A 19,545-nucleotide genomic window follows, 5' to 3' on the forward strand; every position below is an offset into this window, starting at 1 on the left:
TACACTCATGTATCATTACCATCTTTATACTGTATAGTCTCACTGTGTGAGTGACCACATTCAAAATAAATCCTTGTGTACAAGTTTTATATTTGCCTAATTACCGTGAAGTTAATTCTTGAATTAATTCAGATGCGGAAAAAATGCGCCATCTAGAGGCTTTAAAGTTGTATCCGTCATTTCAGACTAAAAAATAGACAGTCATATGAACTCAATATTTTATTTGTCAAAACAACTTTAAAAAAAAAAAAAAAAAGTTGCTACTAACATTGTTAATATTTGCGTCCTTAACACGGATACTTGCGAAATTACCTGGATAGACGGTTGTCCATTCAGCTGGTTGTTCAGTTTCAGTAGCAGTTTTAACCTCTACAATGGTTACAACAGGTTAATCTACAGCATTTTATTTACAAAATTACACAAAAGCAAAACAAAGCTCTTCCTTAAAGAGCATTTAGGAAAATAATTTAAAAACGGGAAAACAATTATTGCAGTATTCTACAATCGTATTGATACATGATGCAAAAAGCATCATTTTCATGTACAGATATCAGTGCAATTCGTTCATATAAACTCTTACACAAGAAACGTCAGCTTTCGCTCAGAGTAATGAAGACATAACATCTGATACACCCATTCTCTTCATAACAATGTGATGTACCGTGTTTAACTGAATTTAAGAGGCCATCAGTGATGGGACTTCACATTATACACGCAAGTAGAAAGAAGAGCTTGCAGGTCATCCTGAAATACATGCTTTTACTTGAGTTGATGCGGTTAAACTCTGCCTGACATGATTTACTGAACTACCACCTCAGCCATTGTTTGTAAATTTTCTTTGGCTGCAAACATAGAAGATTATGTAACTTTTTATATGTAAAACAGAAGCTCCAGTAGGTTTCTCATTTAAAAATGTTCTTGATAAACACCAGCTCAGAGGTATCAAAGCATTTTGTGTATGACCAAAAGAATATACAGAACAGAAACCTTTATAAAGATTAGTGTCAGTTTGAAACCCTCTGAGGCGCTGTCACGTAGTCAGAAAAACTGCCGTGGCCAGTATTATGTCAAAACCATAATGCTTCATGTAAAGTCTGAATGGGCTGGTTTGGTAAAAATGTGCATCCTTCTTCAGGAGCCGTGGTTGGGTGGGTGTTGGAGGTCCTGCCCTGAGAAGATTGGGTGAAGCAGTGGGTGCAACTGGAGTGCTGCTGCTGCAGCGGCTTGTGAGTGCCGCGGGGTGAAAAGAGTGGGGTAAAGAGCAGCATGTGGGACATGGTGCAGAGCCAGGGGCGTGTGGTGAAGTGCAGATGCAGGGATGATGTGTATGGGCTGTCCAGAGAGGAAGGCTGTGTGGTGAGCAGGAATGAGCCCGGCGTGTCCCAGAGAGTGTCCTAAAGAGTGACCTAGAGAATGGCCCATGTGGGATAGGGAGATGGGGGTCAGGTGATGCTGGGGAATATGGTGTACTTGTGCAAGCTGCGCATGGGCAGGATGTGGGTGGTGTGAGTGTGCAGGATGGATGCCCATGGCTGCAGCCGTGGCAGCGTGGTGTTGCAGGATGGCATGCTGGACAGTGGTTAAGGAGTTCCCAGAGGCCATAGACACTGTGGGCTGTTGGATGTGGATCTGTTGCAGAGCCGGGGGCGGTGGGGCAGGGGCAAGATTAGCCGCAGCCGCTGCAGCTGCTGCAGCCGCTGCTGCAGAGGGAAACGTCTTCACCTGCTTCGCCAAAAGCTGCTGCTGAATGTGCTGCTGTGCGGCCTGTTGCAGCTTGCTGTATTTCTCCATCTCCTCCGGAGTAAAAGTAATGGGCTGGCTCTCCAATGGAGCCAGTCCATCCTCCTCAGCCTCCAGGCCTTCGTCCTCCAGAGGAGGGGGGTAACCAGCATACGCATGCATTGGAGGCTGTTGCTGCATGTCTGGCATGAGTGGCTCCATCATGGGGTTTTGAGAAGGATCCTGCTCAGGCTCTCCTTGATATGGGCCCATAATCATGGGTGCTTCCTGTTCGAACAGTGGCCGAGGATCTTGAAGCATCTGCTGCTCTGTGGCAGGCTGCAGTGCCTCCTCTGCCCCAACAGTGCTCTGTGGCACCTCCTCTACCTTCTGCACAGGTGGAGCAGGGGGCGGAGGGGGAGGAGGGAACTCCCGGATGGGCTCCACCAGGATGATTTCAGTGTCAGCCTCAGAGCCCTTCCCTGATTTGTCCCCCTCGTCAGGTCTGGTGAGAGGAATTACTGGCTTCTTTCCTGCCTGGAGTTTACCAAAGAGCGGTAGCATGGCTTTATTTCCCAGAGTGGGAGGAAGCTTCGGACCAAAGTAGCCCTGTGGTGGGTCTTTTATCTTACCCCCAGATTTTGTTCCTGTGGAAGAATCATCTGAGTTTTTCTTGGACTGTATCTTTTCCAGAAGCTGTCGAGCAGTAAGTGTGTTTTTCTGTTCTCCTGCATCTCGGGAGGCGCCTGGTCTCTGCGCCTGTGAACTGGATGAATGTGCGTTGCGGTTAAGGCCTCGTGAGGAGGTTGCCCGTGGCGACTGGGAGCGGTAGATGCGAGAGCGATTAAAGTCTCTACGGCGTGTGTCACTGTCCGCTCTGCTCCTGGCCCCTCGCCGATGTGGGGAGCCTTTATTAGAGGACGAGGAGCGGCTGGCAGAGCTGCGGCTGCGGCTGTAGCTGCGCCTCCAGGACCTGCCACTAGTGCTGCGGCTCCAGCTGCTGGAGCTACGGGAGCTGCTGCGGTGGTGCCGCCTGTGCCTTTTGCGGCGACTGTAGCTGCGTGAGCGAGAGCGCGAGTCAGAAGATGAGGAGGAGTACTGACGCCTTCTGGACCGTCTCCTTCCTCTGCTGCCCCGTCTCTCATACTCGGAGTCTGACGAGCGTTTTGAATGGCGACGCCGATGCCCCTCTGTGCTGTAGTCGCTGTAGCTCTCTGAATAGCTGCGGCTGCGGCGGCTGTAGCGGCTGCTGGCCCGAGAGGAGCGCTCTGAGCTACTGGAGTAGGAGCGACTACGAGAGGTCTGTCCACGATGCCGCCTGCGACTGCTGCCCCTTCTCTCTCCGCGTCTGGATGAGCGGCTGTGCGAGCGGCCCGAGTCGTCGCTGTGGTGCCGCCGGTCTCTGGGACTGGATTTGTGATGGCGCGAGCGCTGGTCCTCTTCACTGTCACTGCTGGGGTGACGACCAGAGACTGGACTTTTTTGGGTAGAAGTGGAGCAGGAGGCACTTTGTGCTACACTCGAATCTGTCTTTTGCCGCTTAGAGCTACTGTGCTCCTCCGATGTGTTGGATTTGGATTTAGCAGTTGGATCACTGCCTTTTGCAGATCCTTCCTCTGCTCCAGATTTAGCAGGCACTTCTTTTATAGCGCGTTTCCTCTTTCCCGGTTCTACCGCAGTACTTACTGTTGCTCCACTTGCTGTAGTTGGCTGGACTGATGATGCTTTATCGTCAGACTTGACCTTACTTTTATCTTTTTCATCTGCTGCAACAGCCTCTTGGTCTGGACCTTTATTTTTGCTTTTCTTTCGTTTGTGCTTTTTCTTCTTTTTGGGTTTTTCTTGTGTTGGTTCACCCTCTACTTCGGCATCTGCTGCCGTTCCTTTTTCCTTTTCTTTATGTTTTGAATGTTTGGATGACTTCTTGTGCTTTTTCTTTTTTTTCTTTTTCTTGGCAATGCCACCTGCTGCCTTCAGTTCATCACCTTCCGTTTGAATGGGCTCCTCCTTTTGACCTGCCTTTTCTTTGCTGACGCTTAAACCAGGTTTATTAGAAGACTCTGCTTTAGCTGTTGAAGCAGTAGGCTCTTGTACCTTATCATCAGAGGTTTCAGGTTTAGGAGATTTTGATACTTTTGCGTTTCGTGCTCCTTTGTTACGGGACAACTTGAAATCAAAGTAGAGGGGATTACAGCTGTAAGACAGAGAAGGTTGGGCTTTGGTAAATTCAAGAAGCTCGGAGGGCCACTGCAAGGTTGTGCTCTCGTCTTTACTTAAAACAGGGAAGAAGGGACCTGTGGGTATTTTAGGACCCTGGTCTGAATTTGCTGCCTCTGGAGGGCACTCTGTTTTCGGCGCAGGGGTTTGAGGCAGAGGCTCGGTGGATGCTGTGTTGACTACACTTGATGGGGTGTCCTTATTTTTCACAGCTGGTGGCGGAGGCTCTGCTTCAGGCGCTGTCGGCGGGTTACTTTCCTTCTTTTTTTCAGATGTTGTTGACTCTTTTACAGCTTTCTTTGATTCCTTCTTCGTGGGCTTAGGTTTAACTTCGCTCGGCTTTACCTCATCAGTGTTGTTTTTAGCTTCAGTTGCATTGTTGGTTTTTGCTTCAGCTGCATTAGTTTTAGACTCTGTTACAGTGGCTTCTGTCTGTTCAGGGCTAACCTCAGGTTTGTTCTCTCCGTTCTCTTCTTTATCTTTATCTTTATCATCTTTATCTTTATCTTTATCTTTATCTTTATCATCTTTATCTTTGTCTTTGTCTTTGTCTTCCTCCTCCTCCTTGTCTTCCTTGCTTTGACTCTGGTCGGTTGCCTTCATGAACAACAGGAACTGAAAGTGCGGTTTGACCCGGCAGTGGGCAGGTGGGATATAGTGATAGTATTGAGGATCCTGCCCACAATATCCTTCCTCCTTTTTCATCATCATCTTCAGTTTATTGAGTGTCGAGGCGAGAGAAGCCCCATCGTCGGGCTGCTGCACCTCTTCTGCCGGTGCCGCTGTAGCTACCTCTGCTGCCTCACTGCCTTCTGATCCTTGTTTGGGACTATCGGTGCCTCCTCCCGGTGGCTCCTCTTGCGCCGTTGCCTTTTCTCCATTTTGGCTCTCGCCTTCTTCGACAATCTCCTCTCCATGATCGTTGAAAACGGCGGCGGCAGTTTCGAGCTTCACCGGAGCTTTCTTTGCAAACGAAAACGAGACGCTGACTTTGGATCCGCTGCTCGAGGTCGGGGAGGACGAGCTGCTTTTGCCCAGGGAGAAGCTGACGGTTGAGCCTTGCTTCGGGGAGGCTTGCTCGCTTTTGTCTGTGACCGAGGCTTCCAACGTGATCTCTGGCATGTTTTCCAGCGCCATGTCACTATCCTCCACACTCTCTCCATCCACAGCGACGGTGGTGGTTTTAAACTTTGGTCCACTTCCCGGAGTACTGTAACAAACAAGAATAAAATCAGAAGAGTTTAGTTTAGTTTTTCATGATAATGAACATTTTAGTAAAGTAGTGTTTACCACCACTATCTGGGATTACAGTGGCATTTAGCAGGGTGTACTTTAAAGTAGGGAAGGAATGGTCTTGAATATTGCAATAACATTTATCGTGATATTTAACTTAACGCTTCCAACACAGAGCGTCCATTGAATTTAAACTGTAAGCAATGAGTTATGTTTTCATCAAACTGCTTCAAACTAAGAAACAATAACTAATCCAGTTCACTATGTTTAGATTTCCAGTGTTGTGGGATTTCGTGGAGAGAATGAAAACTAGGGCTGGGACGATTCACTTTTGTCACGATCCGATACGTATGACGATATAGTAAGTAATTATGATAAGTAATATGTTTACCTTAAAATGTGTAAAAGGTCATGTGTCTAAAGTTATAAACCAAATGCCATTTAACATTTACTTAAGTGTTGAGATTGAAAAGTGCATTGACACAAAAAGTAACAAAGCGCTATGTAATTGTTACTGGAAAACAAAGGAGTGTGTGATAAAAATGCCTCCAAACACAAGTATTGAAAGTATTGCGATACTTGAGAAAGTATCGATACTTGGTATTGCAGCACAAAGTATTGCGATCCAAGTCCGATCCTATATTTGTCCCAGCCCTAATGAAAACCATATATTTTTGGAAACCTTGTGGTATAAGCAATGAGAAAAAACATGTTTTCATTTGCCCTTGCCATTTGGTAAAATTGTGCAAATATACCATTTTCTCATTAGAGTAAATGGGGAGTTCTAGTCATCGCTATGGTAACGCCATGAAACATATGACGAGGGTGTCATTGATGTTTATGACTGGAAGGACCAAATGGAATTTTCTGCCTATTCTCGCTATTCACTTTTTTTTTTTTTTTTAACATATCAGAGCAAATGGAAACATTGTTTTTCTGATTGCTAATTTCATTAAGATTTCAAAAAAATTATAGTTTTGATACTCTCCACAGAAATCCGTCGAAATTACACTGTGAACCCGACTATAAATCATGACTCCTGAACTTTTGTACATTTATAAGTTACCATCTATTTTTGTTGTGGGCTGTGTTGGCAATGAATAAATCTCCTCAGTAATTTCGCAATATGGATATTGTGTCACCTAACATTGTTATCACAATAATGTGGCGGTGCATTGTGGGGCCTGACTTTAAATGAATTCAGGATCAAAAAGCATCTGAAACCGATAACTTTCTCAATATTACCCTTCTTTGTAGAGAATTCTATAACTTCTAAAAGGTTTTTGTAGGATGACTTTGATCATAGATATCATCACTTTACGATCAAACTGATATTTCTATTTTAATAAACTACTGAAAGAGGCTACTCAAAGCTTTAAAGTCATATCAAAAAAGGTTTGGAATCACTAGAGTAAAAGATAAGGCATCTCTACAATCCAACCATTAGAGGGCGCTGTGTACAAGCTTACCTGTCCTGCTGTTTCCTTTGCTCAGCCAAAACGCGCAATCTCCGCAGCATCTTCACTTGCTTCTTTCCACCTTTCCGAGTGCGAGACGACACATTTCGTGCAAACTCTCTCTGTTTCAACTCCTTCAGTCTCTGCATTTTCACAAAACAAAACAATTCAGTATTTAGCATGATCATATATTCTGGCAGAGTATTATTATTATGTCTGACGTATGTGGATTACCTGTTTGTGAGCGTGGTCATAGGAGTTGATGTGGTTGTCAAACTCCTGGTGCTTGGTGTACTGCTTGTCACACAGCTCACAGTAGAAGTTGGCTCTCAGGTCTTCCAAAGCCTTTGCGATGGCCTTCTCCTTTTCCACCTGGTCCTAAAGTTGTTAGACACACAGAGGTGTCAACAGCAGGATTTGCATAAAAGTGAAGTATTTACTAGTTTAAAAGGTCAGACACAAAACAAACCTTGTATTTCTGTCGTAGTTCTTCCGTATCCTCCTTCTCAATTTCCAGAGCCCTTCTCTTCTCGGTGGCATCTTCTGCGTAGTCGAGCTACAAAGACAATACAACCCTAGTTACAAAACTGCACCAAAACAAAGTAATTTCTACCCACATGTCTATGACTGAATGTGTAATAGTGCTTGTTTGAGACTATGAATCAGTCACAAGTGAACTATATATTAGTCAGGTTCACTGTGTAATTTCGCCGAAGTATCAAAACTATACATTTCTGAAAACTTTATTAAATAAGCAGAAAAACAATGTTTCCATTTACTCTGATATGTAAAAAAGTGTGCTAATAACGATAACAACATTTATATGGGGAGTTAAAAACATAGTTTGGCGGAAATGTACGAAATTTGGCAGAAAATTCCATTTGGTCGTTCCAATCAAAAAAGTCAATGAAACCCTTGTCATATGTTTCATGGAGTTACCATAGTGATGACCAGAACTCCCCATTTACTCTAATGGAAAAATTGCATAATAGCACAATTTTACCAAAAGACAAATGGAAACATTGTTTTTCTCATTGCTTTTACCATAAAAAAATATATAGTTTTCATACTCTCCACAAACATCCCACAACAGTGGAAATCTAAACATAGTGAAGTGGACTATATGTAGGAATACATCCCTTGTGCCGAATTACACTGTATCCAATTCCTAAGTTGGCAAATATGTATATCTACCGGATAAACATCTCTTTTTGAAGATTTTGGCCCACAAGTTTTGTTAGATCAGGTGAGAGTGAAGAGCATTCAGTAACCTGTCAAATCTGCACAGTTTATGCGTGGTTTGCGCTCTTGCCTCACAGCAAAAAGGTCTAAAGTCTTTATTCCTTGTGGAATTGGACCATGTGGAACTTTCTGTGTGGAATTTACACATTTCCTTGTGCCTGGATGGGTTTCCTCAGGGTGTTCAGGTTTCTCCCATCAACCAGGTTAATTTAGGCGACTCTGTCTGAACTTAAGCCTAGCTCAAGATGGTTTACAGAGAACACATTCCTCTGCAGGAACAATAATGTATAGCACAAAATCCTGGTGTGTGCAAAGAGCCAAGCAAATATAATGTGACCAAACCCCTCGGCAACAGAATTCATTTTCAAAACTGTATGCGAGTAAAGATAAAAGGCCAATCACCTCCATCTCCATCCGTCCCATCCCCATAACGTCATGTTTGATGATGATCGGAACAGGGTCGGTGCGTCCTAAGGAAAGAAACACAGAGCAAGGTCTTAGTGAAGTTTTTAAACTGGGACAGTGACCAGCTCGGAGACAGCCTGCTTATAGAGCATAGGGTGCTGGGTTAGAGAATTTTGCCTTGAAGTGCAAAGAGACCAGAAAGCTACAGTGAACCAAATACAAGCCATTCTCACAGCTTACTGTGGCCACCAAGGCAGAATGCTTATCTATTCAAATTGGCTTCATTAATAATGCATAGATTGCGTTTTTTCTTTCTATTCATTGTCTCGTCAGTGCGTTTTTGGTATGGAAGAAAATATGTGTTCTTTAGCTGATACAGAGCTGACAGTACTGTCCTCAGCCCCTCCTGCGACTGTTCACTGCTGCAGTCTTGTTAGACCAGAATGCCAAGTTTATCAAGGACAGCCACAGTGTGGAGATGTGTGCTGGGAGAGAGCGGAGTTGCAACAAGCCTGCGCTGCCTCTGCGACATTACCCATGAGAGAAACAAAGACCAAGCTTGGCAGGGCTGACCGCTGCAAGTCCCAAATCTGCTCCCTTGTCCAAGTCCTCTTCACTCGAAATGAACTCTACTTAAACTATGTTACGTAAGCTGTGAAAAGGGCAAGCTCTGAAGGAAATTAACTGTAGATAAATAAACAAACCAAAGACAACCAAAAACGAGAATGAAACATTAAAGATATAAAATATAAAATCAAACTACTTTGGAGATTGACACATTGCTTAATCCACTCATAATCAGCCAAACAAAGCAGAGAGAAAGACAGAGTAAAAATTAAAAAAGGACACAAGCACTGAACTACAGCAGAGTGACGTCACAGGCCAGGTATCGCCATGGTGACAGTGCAGGGGCATACTCACCTGGACACACGGGGGAGAGGGGAGGGGGAGGGGGGACGGACGGACACACAGACAGACAGAGAGGGGAATCTCATAACAAAATGCATAGAAAATTTGGACTAATCTGCTGCTCCTGTTGCCAGCCAAATACAATAATCAAACGGACTGATTATCAATTCAGTTTGGTTTCAGTTTTTTCCTCAACACATTTAAATTAGTTTCTCCCATGAATTCGTTTTTAATGTATACCATTGGGCAAATGGATTTGAAACATTTAAAGAGGCAGATAATAAATATGAAATTTCAACATTTGTTTAAAGCATGTAAATGTTTCAGTTTCATTTTCTTGATGAGGAGATAGTCTGTATCTTTGTCTTTGACTCCATCACAGCCCAATGACATGTCTGAAATCATAGTGGTGTACTGGCGGACAATGGCTGGCCTGGACTCTCAGGCCCACTGCAGTGTTTGATGGGAGGGAACTACGGCGGCATCAATATTAGAGGCATATTCCACAAAGGAAATGAGAGGAGAGGGCAGATGGTGTACTTTCAGTATCACAAGACTACCTACTGATAAACATGTGCATCAGAGACTGAAACCACAACAGAGTGGTCTGTAGCCACTGCAGTGGTCTGTGTGAGTAAAGATTAATGAACAATTAAAGTCATCCCAAACTATCACCAGTCCTCAAACACAGTGACAATACTTCCACATAACCCATTCCAGTGGAAAAGAAAGGAGACAAAAACAATGTGCATCTAGATCATCACAGGGTGTGAATCACAAGGTTAAAAAACTGAAAACAAACAAAATGACAATGTTCTAGTAGTAATACGTATGCATGATATACAAGCAGCAGAATGAAGACTAATACAGAGAGAATTGGAAGCCTATGTAGCATTGGTGCTCTGATGAGAGGAAAATAAATTATGGGAGAAATCAAAACAAAACAAAACAAAAAAAGAAAATAATTCAATTGGGGGATAAAATAACATTTACCACTAAGTTTACCATCAGCACAACATGGGCAGGATCAAATAGCTGTAAAAAAGAAACACCAATTGGTTAAGCAGGAAGATTGAGGCACATAGAGAAGGGAGGGTGGGGTTGGGAGTGTGGCTGTGGGGTTTCTGGGGCAGAACTACAGGGGCGTCAGGGAGTCACCCCCCGACCCCTCTCATCCCTTCACGAAGGGCGCGGCGCTTACAGGGATCCTCTCTCACCACTCACTCACCCAAGACCCCCCGGCCCCTGGACCGGCTTTGGTTTGGTCAAGCTGCACGATGTTTGTCTAGCAAATAAACAACAGCCGAAACTAGCTCATTTTAGACCAATATCTTTCAGCTAAATTTATATCAAGTTATGATTCATGTTTAGTACTAAAATATTAGATGTGCTCAAATTGTGGCAATTAACACGCATTTTCTTCAGACTGTTTGCCTTTAGCAACATCCGCCATTTTCCCCCCGTTGAGTTGTTTAGCCTCACAAACAGTTGTCAGCCCAGTTAGCAAATCTCCTTGAGAGTATTTACATTTCTTGCTTGCCTGCAGCCATTAAGTCAGGTTGTGGATGTGCTTAACCCAGCAGCGGTGATGGCATGACACACAAATGTACCTGAGAAGAAAACCAGTGGGCTTTGAGCAGGGTTTAGAGCGGACTCCAAATTAAAGTTTCTACAAAGGCTGCCAAATATGAGGAAAAAATGTAAATAACCGTCTTGAATTAAATTAAGTGCGAGTAAAAAAAAAAAGTAAACCTCTTAGCCCCCGCCTTAACCAAATGCATTTTCTACAATTCAGCTTAATCCAAATCTAAAAGGTTTAACACTTCATTTGAAAGCTAAGACCTACAAAACCCATCTAAATAGATTAATTTAGTTTCATCGCGTTGTCGTCACCTTTTCGTGGCATTACTATGTGCGTTTCATCAAACATTCTTGTCACTTTTCTGTTGCTTTTTTTTGTATTTCTTTACACATTTATGTCACTTTTTCATGTTACTTTCATCCTTATTTTCGTCTAATTTTTGTTGCTATTTTGACACTTTTTTCAAGTTTTTAGATTTGGGTAAAGCCAAACTGGAGAAAATGAGCTTGGGGTTTAAGAGGTTAAATAGATCAACAACATAACACGGATAGATACAGACGGCATCTCGTCATAGAAGGGGGCGTCGCCTCGCAGAGGGGGAAAAACACAATTTTTCACTCTTTTTAGTCATTTTCTGCCGAAATATAAACTTATATATCACATACAAATATAGTCAAGTCCAAATCAGGTCCATATGGATGTTTATTCACAACAGATTGTTCAGTTACGCTAGCTAGCGTTAGCATTAGCACAATGCTAACATGAAGCACCATGTTAGCATTCTCTGTTATTTATGTATTTGTATGTTCTGTACAATGTTGCTTTGTACTGCAGACAAATCCCAAAACTGTTTTGTTAATCTGGACTGATCGCATCTACAGTTATTATAAGGACTTTGCCCGTCTATTGTTGTTTTAATGTTTTGCATATTTTAACTTTTTTTTACGTCAATAAACTAACTATTTATGGGCTGTTGAACCACTTTGCTCCTCTCCATGTCTTTGTATCTTTATATAGTAGAAAACCATATTCATAATTCAGCATTTGTTAAAGTAGTTTTTGAATAATTAGACAAAGTTTAGATTTTTCTCCAAATTGTTTCCCCCCATAACGGTTTTCAAAAATGACCATATATGGGCGATTCCAGAGACGGCGTCTGTATCTACTGTGATATTTCTATGGTTTCTACATAAAGATTTTATGTGACGTTCTTGGAGGTCAAAACACTTGTAATTCATTCCATATTGTACTTTTTCAGGAGTTGTCAAGTGTCTAATATCGAGCTAGCAGTTAAGTGGAGCTATTCACAGTGCGTTGCCATGGTTACAGCCCTCGAAAGTAATGTCAATGAAATGTATCTGCGTTGCAATGACGGTAATTTGACGATATCTTGAGCAGCCCACGTATTCTAACCCGTCCTCTGCTCCGTGGATAATACGCAGTGCTATTTTTCCCACCGCGACGACGACAAACTAAATACGCACTTGTTCCTCCTCCAACGCTGCTGAAAGCCCCCAGGTGAAGTGGCAAGTCTGAGGCAGGCAGGAGTGCACCCCTGGGACAAACATGCTGTGCAGGAGGGTCAAGAAACAGCTGGGGGTGTGGGAGAGGGGGGGGGGGGGGGGGGGGAAGGATGGGGGTGTGCATGTGTGGTCGTGGGGGCGGTGGGGGGCTGAGACGTTTTGGGGTCGCGAAGGTGGTGAGGCTGTCCCTGTAAGTTGACTCTTTGGCCCCCGGTCAGTAAAACACATACACGCACACACACACATACACATGTTTTGGAGGTAGAAACAGGCAAAACAGGCAAAAAAGGGGGGCGAGAAACTGTCTACTCAAGCCATTCGGAGCCGCATACAGCCAATCAAAAGATACCCAAATACAGCAGCCTCGGAAAAGTCAGGGAGGAGAGGTCTAGGATGCGTTGTGGCGATCAACAACTATAGGGTGTGATGGGTTCCTAGATCTACCTTGATTTCAAAATAGATTTCTTTTTTGTCTCAGTTTGAACGGAAACACTCACGGTACTTGGAATAAAGGTTAGGCGATTATGAAGCAGAGAGTATAGGAAGCTGATAAGGGGCAATTAGCCTACGGTACACTGTAAAAGGGTGTTACAGTAAAGTCAACTGCAGAGAGGGGAGAAGGAAAGCACACCCACACGTACACATACGGACATACAGAGGGGTCCCAACAAACCTTACCTAAAAAAAGGGGCAAAAAGGACAAAAGAAGAATAAGAACAAAGTCAATACAGTGAAAACTTAAAAAAAGGGGAGACAATGTTTTTGCAAAAACTCTTGTAGTTGGCAGAGAGAGGACAGGGAAGGAGAGGGGGGAAAAAAAAGATGATCTCAGAAAGCTACGTCATGGTATGTTCATTAATGCCGGTATTGCTGTCGCTCGATGGATGCCCAATGCTGAACAAATTCTTCAACAACTCAACTTGCAGTGAGCGGTCTCTTCTGCCAAAACAGCAGCCAGGCAGCTTATATAACCAAACACCAGTAGCGCCGGTGGCAAAAACACAAACAAGACACGAACCCAGAGACTTCCAATATCCTTCTCATATGTGCGCGGGATTTTGGAAGAGGTTCACAGCCACTTCTACAGCAAAATCCAAGTGATCAAAAAAAAGTATGATGTGCAATAGGGCTGCATGATTGAGATGTCCAATTGTGTTTTTTCACATTAACATTTGAACAGCATAGCATGAACACCTTATCAAATACAATAATATCAAATTTCAGAGCATGTGCATATATACAACATTAGCAGGTTGTATTATAACTGTTTGGAAAATACCTATTTGCGATCACGCCTCAGCTTTTTGGCCACATTTTAAAGCAAAACTAAGTAACTCAAGCCCCTAGAGGCCATAAGCGCCACTGCAGGTGTCATAGCATGTTACATTTTATACTCATTAATTGCCCGTGAGGGTAAATACTACGCTGACAGAAAAGACAAAGGGAGAGAGAAACATTTTTCACTCAAACTTGGCTGTAAATACTGTTTAAGTGGTGCTAGCCCCCAGTTAGCTTTGCCCGTTAGCCTGTTCGCTTCTTCTTCCTGATTCTATTAGTGTGTATTGGTGGCTCCAACCCGGAGGCAGGGAAGTTGTAAATGTGGTTTTCTGGCAAGAGACACCAGGGGGAGATGAAAGACCCCCCAATCATTCCATTAACACTTGTATTACCGCGAGAGGGCCTACGAAAAGGATTTATAAAGTTAAACAAGTTACTTAGTACTGCTTTAAACAAGTTCAGAAGCACTGCTACTGGAGAGAAGGCTGAAATATGAACTGCTCAACTAATACAAGAGGCACATCTATTTTAGAAGAGGTTTGTGAAGGTCTATACTGCAGAGTTAGCAGCTTTTACACATGATAAATCCCAATGGAGCAGATTAATTTGTTGTTTTCAGAGCACATTATATATAAATTGACCTAAATAACTGCAGTCTTTGCGATTTCTGTTTTAATTGCAAATAATCCTGCAGCCCTAATGTACAATTGTTAGCTCTCCCAGAATGAGGCACTGTCCTGTCAAGGGGCCAGACTCAAGACTGAGCAGGTCATAGCAACTCCACAACAACATTAACCAAGACCATATATGACCAGAAGCAGTGGAGACCCCGCCAGCTATGACATAAATCCTCATCCCTCAACATGACTCCTAAATCTTTCCAAAACTAAAAGGTAATGCTGTGTGTAACTGGAACAACATTATAACCTCGGCACAGACTTAATACACTTTGCTAGTTTGAAAAAGTACATTCCCATGCTTTTAAATTAAAGATTAGCAGACGTCTAATAAAGACAAACCATCAAGTACTTTACTCCAAAGCTCAGGCTTGTCGTCATGCATCATGTGATTGTAAATTAAATTCCCCAAGACACGGATGGCAGAGACAGGGATGTAATGGCAGAGTAATAATGTTAAGCAGAACTTGGTTTAGTCAGCAGGTCCGAACACAGCGCTCTCTGTAATCCCAAGCACATGCTAAATCATTTATGCAATCATTAAGAGGTGGTTGGGGTGAGTCGTTAGGTGGAGGTCTAGCCTTGCCCAATGATCTATGTTACTCATGAAGCTCATGACGACATGGGATGCATTTAGAAATGAGGATTATTTCTGATGAAATGGCACAAGAAAACACAAAAGTAAAGGCTGCACGATACGAAAAGAAATTGCAATATGTCTTTTTTTAACCCCCTGCCTTAACCAAGTGCATTTTCCCCAGTTCAGCTTTACCCAAATCTAAAAAGGTTACGGCCTATAGGCTGGTATAGGCCTCATTTGAAAGCAAGACCTACAAAACTCATCTAAACTGATCTTTTTCTTCGCGTTGTTGTCACTTTTTTGACATTTTTTTCCATTGCTTTCTTGTCACGTTTTTTTTGCCACATTTTCATCGCTTTTCTGAAGCTTTTAGATTTGGGTAATGAGCGAGAATGTGCTCGGTTCAGGTGGGGGTTAAGAGGTTAAACCACTTATACACAGAAAGTCCAATAAAATGTAATAGAGAGATCAAGAAAAAAACATAAGCAATTGTGTCAAAACAAACTAACTATTTAAGTCACCATGCGGTTATGTGTTCTTGTGATGCGAATACTGCATCATCAAATATTACGATAATGATAGTTTATCGATATATTGTGTAACCCCCACAATTTATCGAAAAGCTCCCTGACATACAACAGAATAGAGCCAAAGAGAGAGAAGAGAGACACGACATTCATATTTCTAAAAAAGCCTCCTGGGAAAGCCTCCTTTGTATGTATTGACTTTGCTGGTCACAATATGATTCATTAATATTGACAAGGGCGTGCGAGGCTGTTTATGACGGAAAGATGAAGAAAGTCAGACAAGCAGAGGCTACGAGGAGAGGGCAGTAACAGGGAGTGGGGGGGAGAGGGAGGGGGGCGCCCGGTGGAAACATGCCAGGACTCTGCAGCACTGACTCAGACACAGCGAGCCTATGAGCGCAGCGGGCTAGTGCTAACGAGCTGCTGACGTTAGCCAAAGCAGCCCACACAGACCTACTCCCCTGCACACAGCCAGTCAATACGGACAAGGCTATCCAATTACAGCTGCCTCAAACTGATGTACAGCACTCACCCACTTCCACAGTTTATTGAGCCGCTGAATGCTAAGAGCGGAGGGGTAAGGCTTTGCAACCGACCGCAATGCTTCAGGGCCTTTCGAGATAAAGCAAAAGTGACAACACAATCAAGAACGCCAACTCATGAGATCTCTGTTCAACATTTCCATTCCTTGTTTTCATATAAAATTAAAAAAAAAGGGAACTGCATATTTAATTAGAGCTAACAACACCATCTGGAAGCGGTCAAACATGTCAACATGCCTACGCTTTTGCAAACTATAAACAGTATGGCAACACTTTTCTCTGGCGTGCAAGGATTTAAAAATCATACGCAATCAAGTAAAGCCAACACGCCAACAGTTTTTCTGGCATTGTCAAAACATTATTCATAACCGGGCTTGAGAAAACCGCTTTATAAAAAAAAAAAAAAAAGGTAGAGCAAACAAGACCAGCGTAAATAAATGCATCAACGTAGAATCAAATGTCCTGGTAAAAAATAAGTGGAAGAGATAATTTGTCAAGAAAGTCGGAGTTGAGAAGAGGCAGCTTTTTTTTTTTTTTTGTGTCTGTAATGTCTGTGCGAAGAGTGTGTTCCTTACCCTGCAGCGTTTTGCCCAAGCCTTGTCCCAGCTTCCATCCATGCTTCTGAAGCAGCCGGTGTCCGATGTTATCCTAGCAGAGAAAACAGAGGAGAAAAACCAAAAATATTCCAATAATAAGAAGAGCTTTTCCCGCAGTTGTTCTACGGGTCACAAATATAAAAAAAAGAAAAAAAAGAAAAGAAAAGAAAAAAAAAATGCACTCAAATCACGCTATTCTTACAACAACCACCACCACCACCATTTTTTTTTATTTTTTTTTAAATCATACGCAACACCTACAGCATGTAACATCAGTGTCTTCCAGCACAAGGAGCGGGGAAAGGGCAGTGAAACAAGAGGTGTCTAAAAGCTTTTTGTCCAAAGATTTGAAACAAAAATGCGTAAGCTATAATTGCATCCCTAGTGAACCTTGTAAAAATGATTTGGGCTAAATTTGACGATATTTTGCACACACCAACTCACAATGACTAACTCAAAGGGAGGAGGAACAGGGAAAGGAGGAGAGGGCTAATATATGTATCACACACATTATACATATATGAACCTCGAACGGGGCAAGCTTTTTTTTTTTTTTTTTTTTAGTTCCACAAAAGAAATCAAGTGACACGGAACACAGGTATGGAAATCTTGCATTGAACGAAAACGAAGACCAGAGAAAACTCCAAGCTTTGCTGTGATACCGTAACCATGACGAAAAGGGAGGGGGAGGCACCATGAAACACTGAGCAGCTGTCACAACAAAATAATCTACAGCCAGAGTGCGGAGCTATTATTCTCGCAAAAAAAGATGTGTGCATGTACATAGATTTGTCTGTCATAAGAAGTGTCTGCGTTAAGCTTTGTGTCTCCATTAAATAGGATTTGTGTGCTTACTGATATTTGTGTGTACTATGAGGTAAGCAAGGGTACAACATTTTCAGATATAGCCAATAAGCTTTGAACGCGCTTGTTGATCATATTGCAAGTAAAAAATAATAATTCTCGAGCAAGTCTTTCCTCTGTCGGCATAATCTAATCCTGACAATGTGTAAAATCCTGCACTGACTGCACTGTATAAGCCTCTGTGCGTGTATAATAAGTTTGCGGCCAGTTTTGAAAACTTTTACCAATACATTTGTAAAAAGTTGTGGATAGTAGCGGGACTAAAATAGAGCCCTGAGGGATTCATGTTAGTGATGCGTGTCTTTTGAACGACTCTTTAAAGGCGAACGGCTCGAATTGGATCTCAGTTGTGAAAAAGAGTTTGCGCCCAGGCTAAACTCCCACAGATCAGGCATGAAGCAGCCTAGTAGGTGGTTTCTATTTGTTCTGAATTTACACACATTGTACACACAGATCCCATTATGACAGCACAAAACTTGGCGCAAACACACTTATTACGACAGACAAATCTATTTACATGCGCACAAATCTTTTTTGCGACAATGATAGCTCCATGCCAGAGGAAGAAAGAGAGAAGTGTGGAGCTAGTGGGCCTTGGGTTACCAGTACAAGGCTCCGGGTGGACAGAGTACAGTATGCACATGTGGAGGAGGAGGTTTGTGAAAGGAGACATTGTGTGCGTGTAGCCCCCGAACTAGATAAGTTTAAAATAAAATAAAACCTCATTGTGCATGTTTTTGGTCACAGTGCTTGCTTTGTTAAACTCAAACACAATAACATTAATGACTTTGAAACTACACAGCTTTGCTCATGAAAAGGGTGGGAGGAATAACGAAATTAACTTTTTCCAATCAAAATTTGTGCACATATTGCCTTTCAGACCAAACTCCTGAGATTTCATGCAGCAACTGGTTTAATCTAGGAGCAGTGGGTGGAGGAAAGTAGATGACGTGTCTGTTTAGAGCTGCATTAAACAGAAAAACATTGAATCACAATCAACTCTCAATTGGGAGATCACTATTGGATAGGATTTTACATAGTCGACTCATCTCACCCACTTCTAGCTCAAGATCTTCCAAGCATTTTGAGAAACAGGCACTAAATGCACACGGCCTCGTGTCTAAATAGATTTCAAATTTAGTAGTACATTTTTACTTGGAGAAACATGCAATTATAATAACAAAGCAAATATGTATGAACAAAAACATGCACGTAGAAGCCCAATTAAACTATAGGGTGTGTCTGAATCTGTTTATTCACGAGTATGGGTCAGCAAGAAAACAAAAACATTGAGTGAAATGCAAGACCGTCCCACCACTACACACTATAGTACATCCTCAAGCACAAATAAACAGGACACAATGAGATTTCTTAATAAGCAGTGTTTGTTTTTTGGGATTTTTCAGTTGTGATTATAACTAATCCGAGCTTGGCTAACATTCACCAGAGTGCTGCATTCTACCAAACAGACATACAAACCAAACAAAAAGGATATTTATAATCACAAAGAGATCGATATCAACTCTCACAAACAGAAAAGTGAAAGGGGTTGGTTAAAAAAAAATAAAACAACAGCATGCAGCTTTTTGTTAAATGAGCTTTAACAAAAAGGACCATCGGTGTTAGTAGTGCACTGTGGACACGAACAGAGGGGCAAATGGGGCAGGTTGATAAAACAAAACGGCAACTGTGTTAGATTGAGAGTGGACCAGGCACAGAGAGAGGAGGGGGGTGTGGGTGACGATGGCTCTGGGGCGAGGCTCTGGGGGTGCGCAGAGCGGCCCGAGCCATGGAGCGGGTGAGTCTAGGACCATGGAGTGAGCGTCAATGGGTTAGTGCATGTGAAGGGAGCCGTCAGCCACGCAGTTCACACCGCCTCTCCGCCCAAAACCACGTCACATGAACACGCTAGACTCCGGATTTACTGCGCAGTGGTGCTTCATCGTGACAGTTGTTATCTATATGTGGCAGGTCGTAAGTGAAGCAAGGAGAAAAGCTCAAAAATGCGTCTAGTAAGGAATTTTACAAACACTTTTAATAAATGTTTGGGCATATGAAACACACAATAACTAACACTGTACAATACATTACTTAAATTTGCTCTCAAAATGTAGTAAATGTGTAATACGGTGGTGGCAGCCATAGGCCAGCACTTCTCTGAAACATGAACTCAGTTTAGGCTACGAGTCCCAAA

At 42.8% G+C, this 19,545-nt stretch overlaps 2 protein-coding genes across 11 annotated transcripts in view; both read right to left on the minus strand.

The window, feature by feature from the left end:
- ttyh3a (tweety family member 3a) overlaps positions 1 to 19,545 on the minus strand; it is a 268,746-nt gene that overhangs the window by 108,403 nt on the left and 140,798 nt on the right. The window lies entirely within an intron of this gene.
- The window catches only part of gpatch8 (G patch domain containing 8), a 28,265-nt gene continuing 8,921 nt past the window's right edge, over positions 202 to 19,545 (minus strand). For 6 of the 10 annotated variants that reach the window (XM_079564331.1, XM_079564335.1, XM_079564333.1 and 3 more), the window contains 6 exons: positions 16,467 to 16,539; positions 8,271 to 8,338; positions 7,096 to 7,182; positions 6,861 to 7,004; positions 6,639 to 6,769; positions 202 to 5,146 (listed from right to left, as the gene is read on the minus strand). In XM_079564331.1, coding sequence (XP_079420457.1) covers positions 1,132 to 5,146; positions 6,639 to 6,769; positions 6,861 to 7,004; positions 7,096 to 7,182; positions 8,271 to 8,338; positions 16,467 to 16,539 — 4,518 coding nt within the window. In that variant the 3' untranslated portion in view covers positions 202 to 1,131. Of the gene's footprint in view, positions 5,147 to 6,638; positions 6,770 to 6,860; positions 7,005 to 7,095; positions 7,183 to 8,270; positions 8,339 to 10,175; positions 10,218 to 16,466; positions 16,540 to 19,545 lie in introns of all 10 variants that reach the window. The other 4 variants (XM_079564340.1, XM_079564338.1, XM_079564339.1 and 1 more) reach the window with 1 other exon arrangement.

Source organism: Gobius niger (genome assembly GCF_951799975.1).
Source record: "Gobius niger genome assembly, chromosome: 10".
NCBI lineage: Eukaryota > Metazoa > Chordata > Actinopteri > Gobiiformes > Gobiidae > Gobius > Gobius niger.